The sequence below is a fragment of the Scomber scombrus genome, chromosome 23 (genome assembly GCF_963691925.1).
Source record: "Scomber scombrus chromosome 23, fScoSco1.1, whole genome shotgun sequence".
NCBI classification, from domain to species: domain Eukaryota; kingdom Metazoa; phylum Chordata; class Actinopteri; order Scombriformes; family Scombridae; genus Scomber; species Scomber scombrus.
Window position 1 is genome coordinate 13293391 of NC_084992.1, and position 24510 is coordinate 13317900.

A 24510-nucleotide genomic window follows, 5' to 3' on the forward strand; every position below is an offset into this window, starting at 1 on the left:
CTGCCTGTATACACAGATCATTGATCTCTATAAGTTCTCCTTCAAAGTCTACACATTTGATCAAAGGGTGGATGGTATTTTTCGAAAAGCGAAAGACCAGTGATACACCTGAGGAAGAATATGGGGGGAGGGTGTCTCTTCTGCCGCGACAGATCTGGATCAAAAGTACCTATTGCAGAATCAAAGTCAGCACCATCAATATTTCATCAGAGGAGAACCTGCCGGTCGTCACACACCCCCTCCTGCAACCTTTCTTTTTCTATCTTTTCCTCTCCTAGGCTACTATTTTTACGAGCTACAGGCCTTTAACAGGACAATTCTTTTTCACTAGACCCTGATTACTGACATAAAATACTTCGATTAGTTTTGTTCGACCTTTATTTCTAAATGTGAGCCCTCGCCATGTTTGGTAAATTAAACAATTCCTGTAAACCTTAAAGCACTAATACATAACACATAATATTTATTATTTATTTATTTATTAACCTCTATTCCTGCAGTAAGGGGCCATTGAGAGCATTTCCTAGTCTGCCCTGAACGTAACATAACATAACATAACATACAGTAAATAAAAACAGAATTTACAGTATACAAATTAAAAGTAAGAACATACAAACATATTCTTCTCCATTCCCAAAAGATCAAGGACATCAACATCATTCATAGAAAACACACTTTCGCACTGCACTAAATTTGCCAAAGAATGTTTGAATTCAAAACACTCAGGGGGTGGGGACAGTAGGTCCTTTTAGTATGTATGCAAATTTGTGGGTATCTTTGTTTCATTGCACATTGTTCCACTTATTTGGAGAAAAATATTCAAAAGTCAAATTTCCAACCTCAGTTGATGTTTTTCAAGAACTGGGATTTAGTGTAGTGTATTGTTTTCTGATTGCCAACTTTTTCATATAATATACAATTATGTGTTCCAGTTATGAATCTAGAGATTTAAGTGTAAAATAAATTGTATCAACAAGAATTTGATCAGTAAAAACAATCCAGTTTGTTATCTACAAATGTCATTCAAACTTTCATTAAAAAAAGAATGGTCAACAACATCTAAGAAGCTGAGGCTGAGATTAAAAAAAAAAAAAAAATGATTTTACATGAAAGGATGGAAAGGTAAATGGGGTAGGGCCAGGCCAGCAAATTTGTAGGTCTTTGGAGGAAACTTAATTTTAAGAAATGTTGGCAACACAATCATTTTAATGAGATTAATTTGGCATCCATCCATCCATCCATCTAACTATGTCTTTGTGAAGAAGATGACCTTGCTTACCATTCTAAATTGAAAATGTGATGTGACTCGTTATTTTAAACCAATGTGGTGTGATGTGTAGGGACTTTCTTGTTTGTTTGTTTTTTTCCATTTTCAATTAACTTTTTTTCGAAATTGAAACAGAATGCAGGGAACATATTTTAATGGGTCTGTAACATAAAGGAGAGTGTCGTCTGCATAAAGGGATAATTTAACAGTACGGCCCCCTTTTTTTAAACTCTCTCTCACGCTAGAAGTTCAATGAGAAAGAGTAGAGGACAATGAGTGCTGGAGTGTGCCTCTGCCAAGAGCTGTTCAGATTTCCGCCCATTAGTAATTAATGCGGCTAGCAGCTAGCTGTGCGATCCAAGATATGCAGTAATGCTGATTTAATGGCAAAAATTCTCTTCGCTTCAGTTTGAAAATATGATTTAAGCGCAAACTAAACTCTCGGGTACAAGCTTCGAATGACTAATCCACTGACTAAGATGGCTTTTTGTTTGAGGTTCGGAGTGAATGGTTTTAGTGCTTTTCACACTGGAATCTCTGTATTTTGTGTTTTACATGACTGAAATTGATATGGTTTTCTGCAGAATGAGCAGTTTCAGATATGTTTAGGTATGTTGAAGACACTCATAAACACTGGTGAATATTTTGGTTTAGTCAGATTTACAAAATCAAATACAAGTTACTAATACTAAACAAAACACGCTTCAACAAAACCACCATTATCCACCTACAGCCATTCTGTATTTTGTATTACTGGAAGTTGGCAACTTTATAGACAAACACACAGCCGTCCTTTGGCCTGAAAATCCAAAAATCACCTAAACTTTAATAACCAAACCTCCATCATAAAACCTATTAAATTGTCAGTAGTCTCCAGGTGCAGTCTAATTAAGGCCAAATGATACAACCAGATCCAACTGTTCAGTGTGGGAAACTTTGTCTGTATACTAAATAAATCATTTAATTTTGTGTTGGCATACACAAATGATTAAAACTTACGAGATATCTATGCAAATAAAACTCCAACAAGTTAAAAAAAATAACTAGCCAGACAGTATGTCATATTCATGAATACAACCCCAATGTGTCAGAATTTGGATTCTTCTCCATTCCCAAAACAGGGAGGCAGCAACATTCACGCTGTGCAGAAAGTAGGCTACACTGTGCTTAACATGGCACCACACCAACTAATACAGGAAGAGGTTAAGTTAATGCATTCAGGAGAGAGAAAGTGGGAGAGAGCTTCCCCCCACACAGCCGTATTAAGGGAAGGGAGGGAAATGAAACTTTGCATTATTTTTAGAAGGAAATTATGTCTGTGCATCTCAGTAATTATAAAGCAATTCACAACTGACTGATAGGCTTCCGGTGGACTTTTTTTCCCCCTCCCTACTCTCGCAACCTTATCTTTTCCCACCACAACTGCACAGACTCCTACATGCATTTTAATATGGTAATTATCGAGTGAATTCTAAACACTAACCAAAAGGAAAAGCTGGCGAAAGCATTTAAAATGGGATTCAGCCACTACTTTCCTATATCAACACAATTCGTGCTTCTCTTGCTTTCTATTTAGGGGGATTTATTCAGGGTATTTATAGTTCCATCTCTTTTGTGTAGACTGGCAGGAACGCTATTTACAGTATTTTGCTGCCGTCATTTGGCTGATTTGCAAATGTGATAAACTTAGTCAATGAATGGAGCTTATTAGAAAATAGTGTCATTGTTCGGTGTAGGAGAGCACTGGCCAGTCTGAGCTATTCTTCAAGACGTGTATTCATTACATAGTCTACATACATTGTCATGTATTGTCATGTAAAGAGTGCTCTTAGAAAGCTGAGTTTGCGGATTATTTGCTTGTTTTCCTCCCATAGCCTGCAACTCAGCTAGGGTACAAAAAAAAGTGATATTTGACAACCTTGGTCCCAAAGATGTTATTTGCCAGCTAAAATAAATGGATACAGAAAGAGTGAGAGGAGGAGGCGAGGACCTCCCTATGGACTCCTCTGTCTCCGGGCAAGTTTTTCTCTCGTTTGATGGAGCGCAACAGACAAGAGTTTTCTCACTGAGGCAAAGTTAAGGGGAAGCAACAACTGGGTGAACATGGGTGAATACATCTTAGCTCACAGTTTACCAAAACCGGTTGCAGTGGAAGACAAATAAAAGTTGCTTTTTTTCCACTTCGTCAGACAGGTCACCAAGGCCTATGGATCCATTTGTTTCAAGTTTATGTTGGAGTGGGATGGGCAGCGCTGCTTGGGTGTCTTTGGGGTTTCTCTCACAGGTGCACATTTCTACTGTCAGTTTCCTTCTCACTCTACCATCTCTGAATAGAGGTGGTATCCTGTTATTCCAAAAGGAGCATGCTAGAGTGGGATTGTAGTAGATGCATTTTTAATTGAGTGTAAAACGCCAAAATCTAAAATTTTCTACACTGTCTAGCTTGTAGTTTAGTTGAATAAATGCCAGGGCTGTCCTGTATCGCCTTCTGAATTCAAGTCAGTGTTGAAGCTGTTGAAATATGACTTCACAGAAAACTGACTGATAGGCTTCTGAATCCTCATTTCTGAATGAGATTAGGGGTGTAAAATTCACACAAAATTCACGGTTTGGTATGTACCCTCATTCTGGTGTACATTCTGGTGGTTTGGTATGTTTTTGGTACAGCAGACAAAAAAAAGGTAGAAAAAAAACAACCCATATTGGCTCATTGGCTGCCGCTATTACTGAAACTGCAGTTGAAAAGGAAAATAGCCTTTCTGTTTCTTGGAAGGAGTCAGGACACCTACTGACAGCTGTTTTATGTTAATTTATGGTCTAACTAGGCACATGCATAGATGGACCTCAGAGGGAGCTTGAACGCCTGCAGTTTGGCCTCCTATAGACAAAGTGACCTTGGTAATCTCAGAGGATGGTAATCCCTCAGTGCCCTCAGAAGCATTATAGCAAATGATTTGTCTATCACCATCTTTTGACCGTCTAGGAAGGAAAAAACAGAGCCCACCTTTAATGCTTAGTGATGATGGTTCACTTTCATTCATAAAACAATGATCAAATAAATTAATGTTATGTGTTGGTCATGTCAGATGGAACATAAATGTCGGTCACATACATTTGTTCCCTGAGTCGTTAAAGTAAACTACAGTAGTGGGGCCTAACCTTCAGAATAATCTGATATGTTTCTCAGCAATGTCACAATGTTTGCCTCTATGATCACCTAATCTTAAAAATATAGTGTTGTCTGATCCCAGATAATTCAGCCAGATAAGTACATCTTGGCTCTATGAATTCATCCTGTGGTCTCCTTGAGTCTCCCAGTCCGAGCAGGTATACTCTCCAGTTTTTATCCTCATACCATGATATACTACGATTCCTCTCATGATTTGTCCTTTCTTCTGTCCCTTTCTCTGTCTCCCTCTCTCTATCTCTTACTCCCTCCTGGGTTAGCTTTGCAGCCTAGCCCATGGGCCCAGGGATGTTGTATTAATTAACTCGCCTCACTGCACTCTCATCAAGCTGCCGGTAAATGGCCCCGCTCCAAGTTTCCTTCCCGGAGCGCACCAAGATGGCAGCATCCGTAAACAACTTCAAATTTACGGTACTGCAGTCACAGCAGCGAGGCCCCTACTACTCTTTACACTGAGGGAAGGAAGGCTGGAGCATGCAATTTAAACAGTGCCCTGCTCCACACACTGCTGTGTGGTTTAATATGTAAATGCATTTTCGTTAGACTAAAACTGCCATTGCACTCATCTATTTTTCCTCTACCTCTCTGACGTCTGTGATTTGCAATTGCTGCTCGGAACAAAGTGCAATCTTTTTTAATGTGCACTGCAGTACTGAATGTGCCTATTGCTTAGCGGTGGAGCAGTCATAAACAACTTTGTATACCTTTTACGTGGCATGATTAAAATGGGTGCAAATCTTTGTCAATATTAACATGGTTTGACTAGCGGCCATGCAAATGACTCTGCTCCTCAGAGAGAGTGCAGACTGTAATGAGGTAAATACTACAGTGCGCTTCTGTAGCCGGGATGTCAGTAGCAGTTGAGTCGAGCTGCTGAGGAAACTCAAGGTGGGTATATACAACCCTCAATCCCAGAGGATTACCAAGCCATACTTTAGCTACACATAATAAATTCCTATCAGAATGGACATTTTGATGTAGTGGGTTATTAGAAAGGCAACAAGTATTAATTATTTTCTGATTTAACCATGTTAAACTTCATGTTAATTAATTATTATTATTGCTAATTATTATTCCACTTCTCATTTCAGTCTTGCTAAAACAATAATTAATGATTTGTCAAAATAACTCGAAATCAGTTCACAATAAAGGCGATCACGCTAAATCAATCAAAAATATCTATTTTTACATATTCACAGGGTTGATTATGCTTCTTATTGTGTTGAAACAGCACTTCTTTTTCATACTGAGCATTTCAATGCACAATAAATCCAACCTGAGTTGGTCAGGCCGGCTCAGTGAAATGCAATAAGCTAAGAAACCTAGTGTGATTCATGCTACCAACAGCTCTTCACTCTGAAGGCCAGGTTCAGAAATACACCGACCTAGCATCATCCATAAACAATGATCTCAGTTTTTTTTTTTTTTGCTTCTGTCTGTTTTTTCTCTCAGTGACAGCAGTGGGCGAAAATAGCCCTCGCAGAGACACACCCAGAAGAGAGTCATATCAAACATCATTATTCCCTGTAAATATTGTGAAGAGATCTCATCTCCACCGGCTGCAGAGGAAATGAGGGACGAGGCTCTATTCCTGGTGTGCTCTGGTCAACCTTAAATCAGACCTTATTACAGCAAGAACAGACGCTGGTGAAGCAGCCGGCAGCAACTTCACTCTCCGCCCAGCACACATGTGTGGTCTGCATTGCCGTCAATGTATGGGCATATCACAACCATGCTAAATGTATCCAGATGTGCAGCATACACAAACTGACTTCTAGTACAAACAGACACTAACTCTGTGCTTTCATCAAGGCCTCATGCATATATCAACAGACAAATTGGGATGTTGCAATCTGTCAAGTATGTCCACCAAGCTGCTGTCATCATACACATTTTTTTGTCTCTTTGTTTCACACCCAAAATGACATTTTACAGAAGAAAAAGAATAAAACTGTCATCATAGGGACCTTAGCTTATAAAACTGTAATTTTAATATGTTTGTTTTATTGTTTTACCACTGATGCCAGTTACAGTCATGCACCACAAAGTCTTGTGGAAGAGAAATGAAACTACAGTACTAGACCTGACACAAGCAACTAACAGCAGGTGCTTCACTGTCATTCATATCATTGCCTACAGTTACTGTGGAAGTGGTAGAAAATGGCCAGAACTGCAGCAGCTTCTCAGACTGTGTTGCTGCAATGAGAGAACCTGACACTCATGTGAAATCTACAGTACATACAGCTGCTGCATAACAGTGAGAGTTGGATTCTTATTTCCTGAGCCCTTTGCCATTTCCTGGGGATATTATGAGTCAATTACAGGTGTGAAAAACATGAACTTTTTTTTCTAGCTAACAATTACCATGTTTGTTATTGTTACATTGATGTCAATACCATGTAGAGAGTTGGGGATAAAAATGGTACCTCAAGAGCTGACAATTCAACAGCAGCTGCTTTTTGTACTGTAAAGAAAGCTTTGCACCCAGCTGCTTACTCGTAAGTATTTTAATGAGGAGTGTACTTGCTTTAATTCAGTTGCAGATGGTGTCATGATTATCCATAATTGATCACAGTTCAAAGGAGTTCCTCAAGGATCGATTTTGGGGCCTGTTTTGTTCGTAAGCTGTCCTCCCCAGAAAAATGCCAGCATAAGTTACTGCTTCAAAACAAAATCACTTTACGTGATAAAGTACTCTAGTGGCCATAATTATGGCAGAGAAGCAAAGGAAGAAAAAAGATGATGTTATTACAAATTGAGTAACCAAAACATCCATTTTCCAACAGCAAGTCAGCCTTTTTTTTTTTTTTGCCATGTCCATGGTGATTATTATTATTGTAACCATGACAACAACTATGATTGGTGTGAGGAGGTATGCAATATAACCTTTTACCAACTGAGACCCTTTCACTTCATAAAAGGCACAAAATTGTGTGCCTTGAGAAGTTGTTTTTCATTCTGTCACAGAGAAGTTAGGCAGGTGGTCACAGATTATATTTCTATACCACTACAAATTTAATTTTTTGATAATTAGAATAATAATGAAAAATACTTTTTAAAATGCTTTTTTGCTAACCCTAGTAATTAACTTGATTAACTGCTGTTAATCCTTTTAACCAGCAGGGGCCCCTAGTGGACACTCACAGCCTGGAGAAATGAACCCATTTTCAAAAACTATTGGCTGGAAAGCCTTGCTGCTTCAAAAAAGCTTTGTTTGCCCATCACTAAAAAAGAAGGCTCATCAATCACTAGCAGAACAGCCTCTGTCCCTGAGACAGGGGCTGGAGTCCTCAGTAGTTTCCTCCAGGCTGAAACTCATCTTTGATTTCCAAAGTCAACAGTCAGAGGCATGGATTTACTCTCTGTTCTCCTTGCACTATTGGCGGGAGCTGAGTAACAGGAGAAAGGAGGAGAGAGAGAGACAGTGGAAGAAGCTATGTTTTGTTGATAGCCGTCCTTGTGCCGGCGGCTTGCCACAGCCGCTATTCTCGGGGCTTGTTTTGCGTGGGGGGTTGAGAGAGAGGAGAGATTCTGCCATGGCACTGCAAAATGAGAAATGACACGGTTTCCCCAAACGTGGCGCCTCATCGGCCTGTTATGGATTAGTTAAGGCTGTTATTCTAATCTGCACCCCTTTTCTTCACTGCCTCATTATGGAATGAAGGTGCCAAGGCCTCATAGGGAGAATAACATGGAGCCCTGTTAAGAGTCGTTAGGGAAGATAGATGATGCCTTGTTGATGGAAGTCAGTGCTGATCTGACAGGGCTGGAGGGAGAAAAGCCTCAACCATTTGTGATGTAAGAACTTAAATCCAATCACTGAACATGTTTGACCGTGGACGGCGAGAAATAGGAAGACAGCAGAACAAGGTCCTATACTGAGCCGAAGTCTTTGATGTCTGACAAATGGAAATATGATGCAAAAAAGACACATTCAACATAGTAAATTGCACTATGTAAGCTAAATGGCATTTCTGTCAGTGGTAGCAGTGAGACAGGGATATTTTTTGCAAGCGGTCTTGTTTTTTTTGGTCTTATTTTCTTTGACCTTCAACATTTAATTAATTTCAAACCGGTCAAAAATGCTACTTCTATTCCATTTCACTGTTTTCGACATTGCAATTGACTCATTTGGATTTGTTCTCCATCAACAAGGACCGCTGATCACCACTTATCCTCTTAAATAGACAGGTGCAACATGTCTAGCCCTTTGTAACGGCTTGTTAAAAAGAATATTTCAGGACGTGCTTAATGGAAGAATCCCACATAGAGAGAAGGTACTTGTGAATTTACCTGTAAATTATCCGTGACACCATGCCATTAAAGGGATCATATACGAGTCACATAAAGGACCACTATTCATCCACTCCACCCTCATCAGCTTAAAGGCCTTTTCATTTAAAATGTTCAAGAGTGCTTCATTGGTGGATGAAAGACAATGTTCTACCGAAGGCAAATACACTATGAACAACTGTAAATCATTAGAGTGAGATTAATTACACAGTCCCAGGCTAACTGATGTAAAATGCAACCTGTCCAGTTTAGCAGCAGTTGCAAAAAACTGCCTAAAGTGTCTCCAACTAATTGAATTTTAGACAAATGGGCAAATGTAACATCGCACAGTGTTTTAGTAATTTAAATGTTCTTTCTGCCTGTCAGTTTTTTATGGATAAAGCAAAAGACCTGCACCAGTGACCTGTTTAATGTATTCTTTATTACATTAAGAAATGCATGTTTTTAGTCAAAATCGATTCTCCATACAGATGAATGAGAAAAAAAGATTTTAAGCATATTTGAGTGGCAGCAGATTATAGTGTCCTCTTGTTTTCAGATGGGCCATCGAAATCAACAACTTTAGTTGAAGGAAAAAACCTCACACCTTTCAGAAAACTGCATCGGCATAAACTTTGACAGCCCATAAATCTACCAAGACACATAATATAACTACCTGTCCAACTTGAAAAAGAACATGGCCTTGGAGTAAAGTTAAATTGCAGCAAAAAACATTTTTGACAGGACTATTGTAAGAAAAAAAACTAATTTTAACTGAAGCCTGAAGTTAAAATTTAGTTTAACTGAAGTTGTCATATTCAATATTTTGATCCTAAAATATTCCGTTTTTAATTTAACTTTTACTTGCCTCGTGTTTAACCTACACGTCCCTGTTAATCTTACATCAGAACTTTCAAGACATACCAATTTTGTAGCAGTAAAATGTGTAGGTACCGTTTGCTTGAACTTGAACCTCTGCAGATATTTTGATAGGATAAAATAGGAGAAATCCATGAAATTAAACAGGCCTTTGTTGAGTGCAAATTATAGATGGGCGTAACAGAAGACTAGATGGGCTATAAATCACAGCAGCAGACAAACCAAATATGCAAATGTGTTTACATGCATCTGCTGACATCAGCAGCTCTGGACAAAATGTACAAGCATGTATTATTTATCTTCTGGCCCATTACATACCTCGCTACAGTATGTTAGGTTTTGCGGGTGCAAGGAGGTTATGATGGTGAGCAGCAAATGGGTGGCATGATAATGGAGGTACCATCTGTGTGACCCTTTTCTTCATTAACACAGAATGAAATGTAGGTTAAGGTAAAGAGAAAGTGTACAGAGGACACACTGCTGGAGCTCAAATCTCCACAATTGGCCAAGTGGGAACTGCAGGTCAAAGCTACATCAATTTACAGCTACTGCATGTCATGGGCATCCAGGACAAAGGTTTTTCATACACTACAAAATCTAACCACTAGCACTAAAGTGCAAAAAAGCTTCATCAAAATAACAAAGACCGCATAATTGCGCATTGCACTACTCTTTAGGCAGTTTATTCCCAACTGGGGGTACTTCTGCTGTTTCCAGAGGGAAAATTGAAATAATTGGCTAAAATTAATGAGAAAGAGATAACGAGAACAAACCAAATAGCATGAAAACGATTGAAATAGGTAGGTAATGTGAAATAACAAAATACTTAAAAGTCACCGACTTTAATTAGCAAAAATAATTGAATATTGAGTTGTTAGCAAATCATAATTAGGTAATTAGCTAACAAAATGAATGTATAGGTGTAAAATGTGAAGGCAATGATTCAAAAAGGTAATGGATAAACAAAATAGCTACAAATAATGGATTAACAGTTGAAATAGTTAGCTAAATGTATAGAAAAATGGTTGAAATTGTTAGCCATATAAAAGTTATGAATAAATGCTTGAAACATACAACTTCTGCCACACAAAATAGTGCAAATGCAAATACTGACCGTTCAATTATATGGAAGCATATAAAATATCTAATGTTATTAGTTTTAAATGACATCCTGTCAAACTCAATTCAAACAAAAGATTGGGACCCTCTGCCCTAGACAAGGTAACAACTTTTTCTCCCTTTGGCTTTCCATAAAATACACAAGGTTATATTTTGGCCTTTTGCATAGCAGGCAAATAAAAAATAAAATGAGTTCAACTAATTTTGTGTCCCTTTCATTTCATCTTGTGATGTGAATGACTGCAGTCAAAAGGGAGTCAAAGTAATTTTGAAACATCAGTCAGATTCAGGGCACTGCTAAATCTAAAAAGTGTTCTTTTACATCAAATAAGGAGGATATGACATCGACTTTGATGGCCATTACATACTAAAGCCTTGTGCCTAATCCTGTTTTTTTTAACGAAATGTAATCACAACAGCTGGAAGATGCCCAATCACATAACTTGTCTGCCACGATAAGACCAGTTTCAGTCAGGAGAAGAGCCTCAAACAAGATAAGAACCAAACATGCCGTCACTCAGCCAAAGCTCCTCACATCGATATCTGTTTCCAGTAAAGCAAAGCAAACTCGACAAGTGCCATGCAATCTTAATATTGACAAAAGTGACGCTTTTAAACTGCATAAATGACTCCTTTCAAACTGAAAACTGCTGTCAGGAAAGATTACTTGTGTTCTAACATGCAGGCTAATGGAACAGTAAACATCACAGGGACTGAAAGCTTTTTAAGCAGCGCATAGATTAGCCTCCTTATCTTCTGCTAGCCACACAGAGTGCTAGAATGACTAGATGATTGAACGCGCTGTAAATATTGTTTTCATTAAACTAGGCATTGGGCTGGAACTTTTTTTCCCTCTCCAAACAGTGAGTACTTTAGAGAAGCTTTTCTTTACAAAAAGGCAGTGTGGTTACTTCAGCGGCTTCCATCTGCGTCCTTGCAATGCCCCTAAAATGACAGTCGGGCAATGCGAGGTGGCCGTGAGGTGGCTGCAGGGCAGGGAAGCGCACTTTAAAGCAGGCCATTTCATCTTCAGCGAAGCTGTCGGCCTCAAGTGGAGCATGAGATAAAAAAATAAATAAAAAGGGAGGGGAAAAAGAAGAAAAAAAAATCAATACTCTTCCTTCAAGCCTTGTGCTGCTCTTTGTGACAGCACATTGAAGCCAGCGCCTCAATTATCTGTTGGGGTAACTTGAAAATAGATCATTTTTAAATGATGTGTATTTAAACTACCTTCCTTTAATTTTATTCTATGTGCGGTGAAAAGGACGAATGTAAAAAGATGGTAACTACAATTCAATGTCTGAGATTCAACTTTACACGATCTCAGTAGCAAATCGACAAGTGTAAGCATTCATTGCTAGAACTAAATCATGGTGTGTTTTTAGAGCTATTTTGAAACAAAATCACGAGATAAAAAGATTAAATATCCCTGATAACTTATTGATGATAGCATTTAAGGAATAGTAGGACATTTTGGGGAATACATTTATATTTTCTTTTGCTGGGAGAAAGATAAAATGATACTTCATGTCTGGATGGTAAATATGAAGCTACAGCCAGGAGATTTTTAGCTCAGTTCAAAACATCTGTCCAAAACATAAAATCTTTCTTTCAGCACCTCTCAAACTCACTAATGAACACAATCCCTTTCCTGTTTAATCCATACTGGATACCTTTTTACCGTAAGTATAAAAATGACAAGATGCAGTGTCACCAGGTTTAACTGTATGTGCCAGACTATTTCTTGGCCCGGCGCAGCAACTTCCTGGAGTCACCTCTGGTTGCCTGGCAACGTCACAGTGACAAGGCTTCAGTGAGCTTTGTGTGCACTGGTAAACAGACTAGCCATTTCCCCTTGCGTCCAGTCTTTACGCTGAAGAGCTGCTGACACGACTTAGAGGACAGACATGAGTGGAATCTTTTCAAACTCAGCAATAATTAATGAATAAGTTGATTTCCCAAAATGTCAGACTATTCATTTTAATTTAGCATTTTGAAGAACAAATAGTTTTTGGTTGTTCATGCTGCTCAAGATTCACTGATATTGGAGGCAGTCCCCCCCCCACAATTAGTAAATTGCAGGATTAGTAATTCTTAAAAATGCATTGAAAAAAAAAACCACTTTCCAGAAAATCCCGATATACAGTTTTCCTGGCCAACTTTAAAATGAAAAGGAGCGAAAGACAGCAGAGCAATAAGGTTCAACAACTACAATTTGAAACTATATAGCTGACATTTTTACATATTAAATTGGCATAAACATTTTTTTAACGAACTGGAAAAAAAGAATGATAAGATCCATTCACAAAGCTGCATTGCCCTTCAACTTATTTATTGATGTACTGAACATGGAAAAAATCCAAAGTATCCAAACACAAAGTAAAGAACATGTACATCCTTTTAAATACTCAACAGAAGATATTCTATTCCAAAAATGCTGTGAACCAAGTCAGACTATACAACTTCAAATAAATAATCATTCTCACATTAAGAATTGAGATAAGAGGGGTGGGAGGGAACATGTTTTCATGCCGGACCATCAGCACAATTTGTCAAGACCAAATCATCATGAGGAAATTACAAAAAAGAAAAAATATTTTCAATAATAGCAGGTCAGGCATGAAAAATGTAGTCCACACCCCACAGCAGCAAGTATCACAACTCATCTAGACTTAAAGTTTAACTTTTACGAGTAACACAAAGAAGGAATAGATAAACAAGAAAAAGCAGTTGCAAAGATAATTATATAATGCATAGCACACTGCTCATTTTAAGGGGAAGCATGACTAGTAATTGGTTTAAATACCAAGCAGGATGCAGGTGCAGTATTCAGTGCATCTAAGGCCCGAGCCGCCTCCATTTGTTAGATGAGTAAGATGTTGTTCGTCAAACTCTTGCAACCAATTTTGCTATTGTTAATGGAACTGCTTCACTGATCTTCCCCCAAAGTGAATAAAGCAATATACACCTTTTTACGATTTTAAAGACAGGTTATATGCATTACGTATATATATGAGTATGAAAAAAAAGTAATCAAATAGTTCAAAACTGTGGTTTATATCCATTCTTTACCACATAAATATATATCTATAATGTTTATATATAAAAAAAACAAAAACAAATGTCTATAGTTTCTTAATACCTTTTTTTTTTTTTTACGAAGCAAGACTATCTACAGACCAAACAACCAACAAATTTGATGCACTGTAATGCTAGTCCATAGGACAACAAATCAAGTATTTCAACTTAAGGGAAACTAAAATTAAAAAAGGTAAATATTTTAAATGAAAATACCTTACATACTCCATTAACGAAAAAAGAAAACGATATATATAATATCACACTTTCCAATGAAGTCCAAACTAGAACCAAAAGAAATTTGCCAAATACCCAACATAAAAAAGGACTTATTTACATAGCTCAAAGCTCAGGAGTAATCCGTTCTTTCTTCAGACTAGTTTTCTTAAGCTGCTGCCTTCATTGGCTTGTCCTCAATCTTTCATACAAAGTATGTAAAAACCCTTATTGGTTGATATTAAGACAATCAGTCTAATGATATATCGTAGGTACACCACAAAACACCATGGGCTCCATCTGAAGGGAATCCTTTAGGAAGAACTGATTTATATCCCCCATTTACCTTTTAAGATATCTCCACGTTATAATTTTGCATGCACTTTTGCGAATAAGTTGTATTTTTTCCGTTTCCAAATTAAGTCGGAAAGCAAGCTGCTAGTCATAACAACCAGGATGACGGGGGGCACCCACAGATGATTTTACAAATGAAACCAGCACTGCCATTGATTCTATAATCTAAAGATAATACAAAGATCTCAAAAGGTATCTTTTACATCATAAATCTCTCCAGAAATTTCAACCACTGCAAACTTTCTTGTAAAGTTCAAAAGCTCACAAGGTGTCATATGAAGATATTTCTCAAAGTATCCAAGTCAAAATATTTTGTTCCAGGTCCAGTAAAAAGTTTCTCCAAATTTTTCTTTTTATAAAAATAGATGCTTTTTAAACCCACATCAAAGAGGTTCTTAGCTCTTTGGCAAGGTACTGCTTTAAGAATTTTTTTTTTTGTCTTTTATCCGTTAAGTTTACAATAAGCAACATTATGCAGCCAACCAATAACCAACTGATATTACAATAAACGGAATACTTACAAAATCAACAAAACCGCAAATAGTTCAAAATAAGTACTTGCTAACCACTGAAGGCATAACGCACCTAAGGCAAATCAGGACACAGAAAAATACAAAGAAAATCACTACACATAACCTTACAAGACTTACTTTTTCAAAGCAGATGCGCAACAAAATGACAAAACCTATAGTAACATTTTAGAGGGTCCATCTGTAAAGACAGCAAAATAATTCAACATCACAGGCATTAAAACCTGCAGTATTTTTTTTCCTGTTTTTAAAGTATATTGAGAAGATTCAAAGCGTAGCAATGAAAAAAAACAAAACAAAAAAATCACATTGTTGGACGCTAAATATTGTTTTTCTTCGTAACACTGATTTACAAAGCTTTTTACTAATGTAGAAAGTTACGGTCGATACGCTTCCATTTTCTCTTCCCATTTTCTGCTGAGTTTTCTAGAAACAATCTCAGTGGGTATTAGGCTTTGTGTGTTTTGTTGGTTTTGAATGAGACTTGCAGCACTCTGTCCCCAAGGCGGTATCCATTCAAGCTGGCGATGGCCACGGCTGCCTCGTCGTAGTTTGTCATGGTGACAAAACCAAATCCTTTGCACTTGTTTGTGTTGAAGTCACGAATAACCTTGACGTTTGTGACAGCACCAAATGGCCCAAACATCTGCCAAAGGATGCTTTCATCTGCGTCTGGAGCCAGATTGTAGACAAAGATACACCAGCCAGTGCCTGCGTGCCCTGGGATGTTGATGCCAGCCAAGCTGGTCACCCCGTCAATGGCCATAGGGGAGAACCTGCTGTAAAACACAAAAAGTAACATGGTTCAAGGCAAGAGCCAAAATGAAGACAAAATGGGCCTTTTATCAGACAAACTACTGTGCCAACAAGCCCAACAGATTGACAAGTCTTTACAGGGATCATCACTACTAGCCATGCTTCATTCTGAGCGTCTTTACACCTCTTACAGTTCAAACCTTTTCACTTAACAATCTTTGATGAAACGTATACACATTTTTGTCTACAACTTGACAATAAGTTATGAAGTCAGCCTTAAATAAAATGGAAAAAAAAAAAAAAAAAAAATTCAAAGTGCATAGAAGGCTATGAATTATTGCAGCAGGTGTCACGTAAGATTAGCTGCTCCAGTTGGCCTCTCAGGGAACATCCACCATGACAGGTGTGCTCCCAGCATCAAGGACCCAGAGAGAGATTTGGCATGAAGACGTCAACCAACGAGCAAGACAGAAAAGAAATCACAAGTCTATTGTCGCCAGTGACGGGCCTTTGAGCTTTCACACGACTGGACTTCAATCATACTTGAGGAAGACACTCTTATACAACTGAACTTAGACAAACTGGTATCCTGGCGAATCCTGAAAGACATCTGATGCAACAAAGTTTAAAACAGGACAGCACTGTCCATAATAGATCAAGGTAAGAGCATGAAGCTCAAAATACATGTATGCAATTTTTTGCAATAGCAGGTAAGAGATTGTAAAATTCTGTCCTTTGTTATGTAGACAAGCAGCGTAGACAAAGCTTTAATCTAGACATGTTGTGACATTATGTTGAGATTAAAGCACCTTACTGCATCAATGTCAGAAGCCCTACTTTTATTCACTAACCTTTTTTTTCTTTTTTAAAGGAGGAACATATTTAAAATTACAGGTATATTACAAATATCTAAAATTGAAGTTTTACTAGTGCCACTGTACGTAAGTGTACAGCCTGGACAATATAACAGAGGGGCATCACCATGTCCACTCACATATACAGCTCCACCATACACACTGGCAGGTATGTAAAATAAAAACATTTTAGTTGCAGTTGTTAAACTAATTTGCACAAAAATCACAAAAGAGTTATATTTGAACCATACTTTAACTAACTGGAACCTTGTTTGGTGTCATGTGCTGTTCCTGCACGATATTTGTCATTAGCAGTAATAAGTGAATTTGAAAAAGTATTTATTCTGATAAAACACGTTAGTAGGGATCTTCTAAAGTTACAGTCATCTCCTGCAGCTCAGCCAGGAAATACTGTCGGTTGTAGGTTTCCTCTGCATTAAATAGATCTGAAATGTGGAAGAAACCTACTTTATTTAACGAAAGGAGACTTAAACTGTGCAACAACAATAATTGTGCATTATATGTCAAGAAAAACAAGTGCGAAATGGGTCTCAAAATATATTGATGGCTACTGCACAATATTAATTCAAGGAATGTCATATTGTTCAATGAATGTGCGGTAAATATAATAAACTGCGATGGAAGTTGAAATAAAATGTCAGGCAGACCAGTTCATGTTGGATTCTGATTAGTTGGTTTGTAAACATGACTCGTATTAACAAGTCAAATTGTGCAAATTTGGTCCTCAACTTCTGAGATAATCAGTCCCACTTCAGCTGTCTGTGGGTGTGTTTCACAGTGTAATCTAGGACCTAAGTTTGGACTGCTGAAGCCTCACATTATCTTGAGCTGAACTTGTATAAATGCATTTTTACACAGAACAGCTGTCCCTCATCACTTACACTGAAACACTATAGGAAGATTCCTGCTTATACTGAGTGTGTTTATACATGCAGATCATGAGCAGAAATGTTTTATTCCCAAAATCAGTGTCAGTCACCAAAGAATCCAGCATCAGTAAGCTGAAAAGCTATTGGCCAAAGAGGAGCAAGTAGTCTTCAGTAACACCTATCACTGGTCTGAGCAGCCTGTTTCCTACATACAAAAACACACACACGGGTTCTTCCTCCTGCACACACGCTAGATATTTACATCATCACTTGCTGTTAAAACAAACAGCCTGATTCACAGCACCATTTGGATTATGTATATATTTGTTTGCACACTGTGGATGTAGGGGGCCGCACACAAGCATTTTTCTTTAATTAACAACCACATATTGAATCGGTACTACCTTATGCAGCGTTAACTACCTAGGCAATGTTGCCAAGAGCGCGAGCAGGAAATAAACACAAGGAGAGAAAAAAAAAAGTGTTTCATCAGCTCCCTCATGTTAGGTTTGAATTTCCCACAGGGTCAATTAAAGCAGACTATGAGATCTAGAAAAGAAAATAGGTTTACCTTTTGACTCCATAGGCCATGTTGAGCAGATTGTCCAACCTAAAAAGACCAACACACATACACGTTAATTTCAATATACAAAATACTTTTCATGAGGTTGATGTTTTGACAGGATGACAGAGATGAGTAATAATTCTGATACCACCGTTAAAGTGAGAACTCATGCTATTCCCACATTATAAAGGGCCTTATTAACTAGTTGACTGAACTTGTTAGGTTAGGCTAAAAATACTGTGGCAAAGCTCTCATAGCTTAATACATGAAAATATGATTTCCACAAATGATTTTTTAAAAAAATAAAATCACCAAGGTCAATCAGTGGACTGAAAAGCTAATTTATTTATGGATTCATTGATTGAATTTTCCCTCAGAGTATTGCTCATCTCATTTCCATGTTTGTCAAAATCTGCTCAAACCGAATTGTGTTGTAGGCCTACGTCAGGAGGAACACAGCAAAGTTGAAAATGCGAATATGGGGATGAATTATTCTGTCCAGAGTATTGATGAGCTCCAACACAGAATATTTTTATAATACTGCTGTGAAACAATTTAAATGCTAATTTCAAAAGCCACAAAGGGTCAGCAGATTCAACATCACTAGCAGTATTAACTCTAATCTTTTTTCTTTTTTTTTTGGTGTGCCCCTTTTACCTGAAGCGTTGTGCCTGCTGTGCGAGGGGTCCTGGGTACCTTCGATTGGGTGACTGATACAGCTGGGACAGCAGTGCCTGGCTGGTCTTCTGGCTCGGGTTGTTCGCAAACTTGACTGTAATTGGTTCTGTGGCACCAGGCGGCTTCTGACAGTTCAGACCCTTGATGGCCTCCTCAGCCTCAACTCGCCGGTCAAAACGAATGAAGCCAACCCCTCTGGAAACGCCTGAGGAGAGTCCATGAACAAAAGATGAGTCATATGTTGAGATTCTGCTGACAGCTGAACAAACGCTTGCTCCTGATCTGCGGGGTCAACTTCACTGACACGGATCAAACCATTTAGGAATGCAAAAATAGTTCATTAGGATTTCTTTAACTGTCCATCAATTTCTGTTTAATTTTATTTCACAGTGACATGATTCTTTTTATCTAAACTGCTAAAGTGCAGTACCCTGCTGATTATTGTTTGATGCTTTAAGTTTTTTTTCTTACTGAGGCTTCACACCTTGTGTGCAACACATGAAATTGAAAATACATTTTTTTTATACAAACAGAAGATTGGAGTTTTTAGCATTTATCAACAAGTCACTCTTTGATGATTTACAAACATTACTGATGTAAACAAAGCTTTAATACTGGTCACTAAGGACAACATACAATGGTGGCTTGAAGGTTTGTGAACCCTCTGAGAATTCTTTATATTTCTGCATAAATGACCAAAAATGTGATCAGAGTTGAACACAAGTCCTAACACAAGATAAAGGGAACCCAATTAAAAACATTTAAAGTCTTTAAAATGTTTTTTTTTTTTTAATAAAAATATTATAATTATTTATTTATTTAAAACAATCTAATCTTGCATATTTGTGTGAGGTAAATGGATGTTAATTGCCTTCAGTAATTGATATAACGCCCATTTTCAACCTTCAACTGTTTATTAACCTTGCACATCGGCTTGGAGGAATTTTAGTTCATTGCATGAAGTGAAGTTGACATGAAGTCTATAGGATTAAGGTCAGGACTCTGACTCGGCCATTCAAAATATCAACTTTTTTCTGCTCTAACCATTCTTTGTTTGACTTGTGTATTTAGGATCTTGTTGCATGACCCACTTTATGTCGAGCTTCAGTTCACGGACGAATACTTTGACATTTTCCTGTAGAATGTCAATGGTACAACTCAGAATTCATTGTTCCATCAATGATTGCAAGCCGTCCTGGTCCAGAGGCAGCAAAGCTGGCCCAAACCTTAATACTGCGTGTTTCACAGATGGGATGATGTTCTTATGCTGGAATGCAGGGTGTGTTTGTCACAGCTTAATAAAAAGCTTAATTTAAGGCTCATCCGTTCACACAACATTTTTCCAAAGCTCTTCTGACTTATCCAGGTGGTCTTGAGTGAACCGTACACAATTAGCAATGTTCTTTTTGGGGAGTAGTGGCTTTCTCTTTGCAACTCTGCCATGCACACCACTGATGTTCAATGTTCTTCCTGATGGTGGACTCAAAAAAAACCTTTAGTTTCCTGGACATTAACCCTGGGGTCTATTGCGACATCCTGGACTATTAGACACCTGCTCTTGGTGTGATCTTTTTTGGTCGATCACTCCTGGGGGAGGGTAACAATGGTCCTAGATTTGACTGGTGGAGTTTTTCTAAAGGTTTTCAGTCCTCAGGTCCTTTGTTTGAGCCATAATACACTTCCACAAACCTGTGTTCTGAAGCTCAGACTTTGATAGTTGAGACCAAAGATTTCTCTTTTTTATATGAGACTCACGTCCGATTGTTATCAGCTGACTTATTTCTCCTTTGAATGAATTGATAACCCTAGAGGTTCACTTACTTTTGCCACAAATACATATGTAACATTGGATCATTTTATTCAAATAAGGTTTTTGTCTCATTTGTTTAATTGATGTCTATCTAGTTTTGGGACTTGCATTAAGTTTGACCACATTTTAAGTCATATGCAAATTCTAAAATGGTTCACAAACCCTCATGCACCACTGTACATAAATGCATGAACAAAACCAAGACACTTAGAAAATGTAGCACACTGAAAAATACAGCCAAAACTGATTCACATAAAAAAGGCAGAAGAATAACCATTAGAGACCCACTGAGAAAGGCGAAAATGTGTAGCAAGAACAGACGCTGACCTTGACAAAACATCGGCAAAGATACTGACGCTTTCCCATCAAGGGTCAATACAAGGTAGCAGGAAAAAAACAAGACTTAAGATCATTACGAGCACAAGTGTCCCATGAGGGCAGTAAGAGGTGAAACTAAAATCTACTTTTATCACTGTAACAATGTTAGTGTCAATTATAAATGATTGTGTGTGTATGCATACATACAAATCAAAAATCTTCTTTCCACTGATCCCTTCCCTGCACATAGACACAGTGCCATAGTAAAGGTCACACATACAAACAGCACACCTCCACACGTAATGTGAATTTCTCCCAACATATAATGTACATAACTCTACATTTGTCCTGCTTTTAATGACAATTTTATCTCAGTGTTAGTGCTATGTTAATTTGTGCCATGTATTGTGGCACACTGCAGTAATAAAGACAATTACAAATTCAGCCTTTACTTATTTATTCTAATTTTACACACAGGTAGACAGGTAGCATTAAATTAGCTAGCAAGCTGATACTTCTTTAAATTGGCAATAACAATACTTCCCCATATTACTTTTTAACTAACTCAGTAGCCACAGTTCACAAGCTGCTTGCTGCCATTTATTAGAAGCCAACAGATCTCATAAGTTCAGATGAAAATTGCTCCTTTAACTTATTTTCCTCTTACTGCTCTCTTGGGTCATCCATGCATTCTTGCGCTTTATGGTCTTATCTGCCTGCAACCTGACAATGAGCCTTGAGCTGCAGTGTGTTTGCTTTTTCCAATTTAAAAAAAGAGGTCCCCCATGTTTCCCCTCTTATTGCACATTTTTGTTGGTGTTTAGAGTGCTTTTTTAAATGTTTGTCCATTTGTTTTTGGTTTGTGTTTCAGTATTTGCGGCATTTGATCTGGAATGCATTTCTTTAGCATTTGCACTTTTAATTTATTTTATCCATCTTGTGTACAGGGGCCCCTGTATTACAAGCTTCTGAAAACAGATTTACTGTTGTAAAAGGTCAATTTGTGTGCAAGATTCTAGTGATTGTGTTTATTTACAGTCGGATCACTTTTTCCCCCATTAATACTAAAAGTCAAAGTGAATTCTCCAGGAACAAATGGCCCCTTTGCATTTGAAAAATAAAAGACAACCATTCCCATAACACATGCCTCAAGGAATATATGTTTCAGCAACACACGGCGGTAGAACCACTGGGAAATGTCTCAGTGAAAGATTCTGTTTATTAGTGTTTCATAAGGGCTCTGCTTCCACATGACAGTTGAGAAATAGAGAATATAACTGCTCTAAATGCATTTCATTTCTTGCCATGAAACAGGCATTGCATGTACACCTCAGGGATGGGAAGAAAAAGGAGGAGAGAGAGCAAGAGAAGGTAAGTGCAGGCAGAAGGGAGATTGGAGGGGGAAAAGAAATTATGAAGCATTGAGTCCTGCTACTTTACAGCCATTTCATATTCTATCCATATATGCATATTTATGAACACCTCTAGTGGAAAATTACATTTTAGGGATCTCACACCACCACCTCTGATGTAGTTCTCAGGCCTGGCTGTGTCATTTTGTCAGGGGGGAGTAGAGGGAGGTAAGAGGCAGCGTAAAAAGGAACAAAAAGAGGGGAAAAAGCATAACCGTGTGACAGCTGTCATGTCCCACTCACCAGTCACCTGGTCCACCAGAATGCGTGAGGTAATGATGCGTCCATACTGAGAGAAGAGCTGCTCCAGTTCTTTCTGAGTCATAGTTTTTGGCAAGCCACTGACGTACAAATTTGCATCTCTGATGGAGGCGGAGCTTGGACGCGCATAGGAAACCTACAGGCAGAAACAGTTCACATGACCACCGGCACACTTATACACAGTTCTATCACAAGCAGTACTGCACACACACATCTCTACAACAAACTGCTTTAGATCAGGATAAACTGTTCATCAACTTTTTGTTCAAACACGAGGAGAACACCACATGTGCTCTCAAATTTCTAACAGAGAGAATTTAAAACCAACTTTTAACTGAGTTAACCTGAGATACACTGTCATGCTAACTGCTAATGCAATCACATCTAATGGCCAAGGTAAAGAAAGGTCCATTAGTTTAAACATTCAGTACTTTCATGCAGTACTTTCAGTTTCTTATGATGCTGTGTAATCTAATTTTAAACTCAGTTTTGCACGTCAAGACCACATCAATTTTGATACATTCAGGGTTTTTTTCTACAATGGACAAACGATTGCTAAATGAATACAAGCACTGGCAGTTCCCGTTAGAGCAAAACCTATTTGCTGAAATAAAAGCCTATGTTATTACTTGTGAGAGAACTAAGGTGTTTAGTTTCCAGACTACATGGAGAGTTGGTTTAATATGCAAACACTGACCGATTCAGACTGGCTCCATATGGCACGAATTGAAGTAAATAGTAAATGTTCCCAATTTTAAATTATTTCAACTCCAGCAAAACTTCTTACTTTTCCCAAGGCTGTGGAGCTCTATGAATGTACAGACAAGAGAGGGTCTGGAGAAAATAAGTAAATTGATTTTTTTGTGAGAATTAAGATCAGTGTTAGTTGTATCACAAACACAGACACTCCACACACACACCGTCTGTGGCTGCTAAAGCATTTCTGCTGTCATTGGCTTTTTGTGACTAATAAACAGACTGTAAAGCACTCTGCAGCTGCTAAATTCACTCAGATACAGCAAAACTTAAATGTGCTTCCTTCTGCTGTCTCACAGCCGCTTCAGGAAGAAATAATCATCGGTCAGAAAATTAGCAGAATTTTGGGTTGATTTTTGTTGGAGTTGTTCAATAGTTTTGTAAACACTCATGAAAAAAACACCAATACAAACATGTTATTCATACCTGTGCTATTTTATAAAACAGAATTAATTTACTGCTGTCAGAAAACCTACAAGCCTCTCACTGCTCTGTCACGTTTCCTCAATATTTGGTTTGTTTTTATAATAGTAACAACAATAGGATGATGTGCTGCAATAATGTGTTTGCTCCACGGTCTGCATTTGTCACCCAATTTTTCTTTGCCGAGTGCAACTTGAAGAATTATTCTCATCGGCTAAATTGATAGTGACAAATCAGTTTGTCCAGAAAAAGTTAAACTGACACATTTTCTGTCCATCACATCAGATGGAAATGTGACAGAGGGATGAACCAGCGTGCCCGTCTAGACAGCTCTCATTTAAAAATGAATCCAACATTTCACAAATATTCCTGCGTACACTGACAGACAACAGAGCAGTGTGGCTGCTTTTTAAAGCTAATCTGTAGACCCCAAGCACTTTGGCAGATAAATGTGCAGCATAATTCAACATTTGTTCATAAACAGAGGGGAAGTGGGGGTGGGGGGGTCAGGCAGAAAGTCATCTACCAGGTCTTGTGGATCAATACATCCTTGAGCAGTCACAAATTATTTTTTCCTCAGTGTACCATCCCATTTTCACTCATGTAGACATGTATACAACAACATGCAGGGAGTCATATATTACAGCCTAAGTTTTAGAGCTGAAGTAAAAGAGTGGATTGAAGATGGCGTTATGGAGAACTGCTGTAACCTGAAATTCCCTCCATTTGGTGGCTGCAGGTTCTTGTGACTTGACTGTAAATTACATCTGTAGTAAATTACAGAGGCAGATGTGTTAAATGGATCTTATGCAATGACTGTATCAAACAAAAAACAAACAAAACCCACTAATCACTCTAATCAAAGCATCAGGAAAGATTCCCTTT

At 38.0% G+C, this 24510-nt stretch overlaps 1 protein-coding gene across 2 annotated transcripts in view; it reads right to left on the reverse strand.

Annotated features, from left to right (window-relative positions):
- Positions 1 to 13025: 13025 nt before the first annotated feature.
- elavl2 (ELAV like neuron-specific RNA binding protein 2) overlaps positions 13026 to 24510 on the reverse strand; it is a 31212-nt gene continuing 19727 nt past the window's right edge. Inside the window, exons 5-8 of one of the 2 annotated variants that reach the window (XM_062444819.1) lie at positions 22429 to 22582; positions 18664 to 18850; positions 17974 to 18012; positions 13026 to 15681 (exon numbers count right to left, since the gene is read on the reverse strand). In XM_062444819.1, coding sequence (XP_062300803.1) covers positions 15351 to 15681; positions 17974 to 18012; positions 18664 to 18850; positions 22429 to 22582 — 711 coding nt within the window. In that variant the 3' untranslated portion in view covers positions 13026 to 15350. Of the gene's footprint in view, positions 15682 to 17973; positions 18013 to 18624; positions 18851 to 22428; positions 22583 to 24510 lie in introns of both variants that reach the window. The other variant, XM_062444818.1, reaches the window with a different exon arrangement.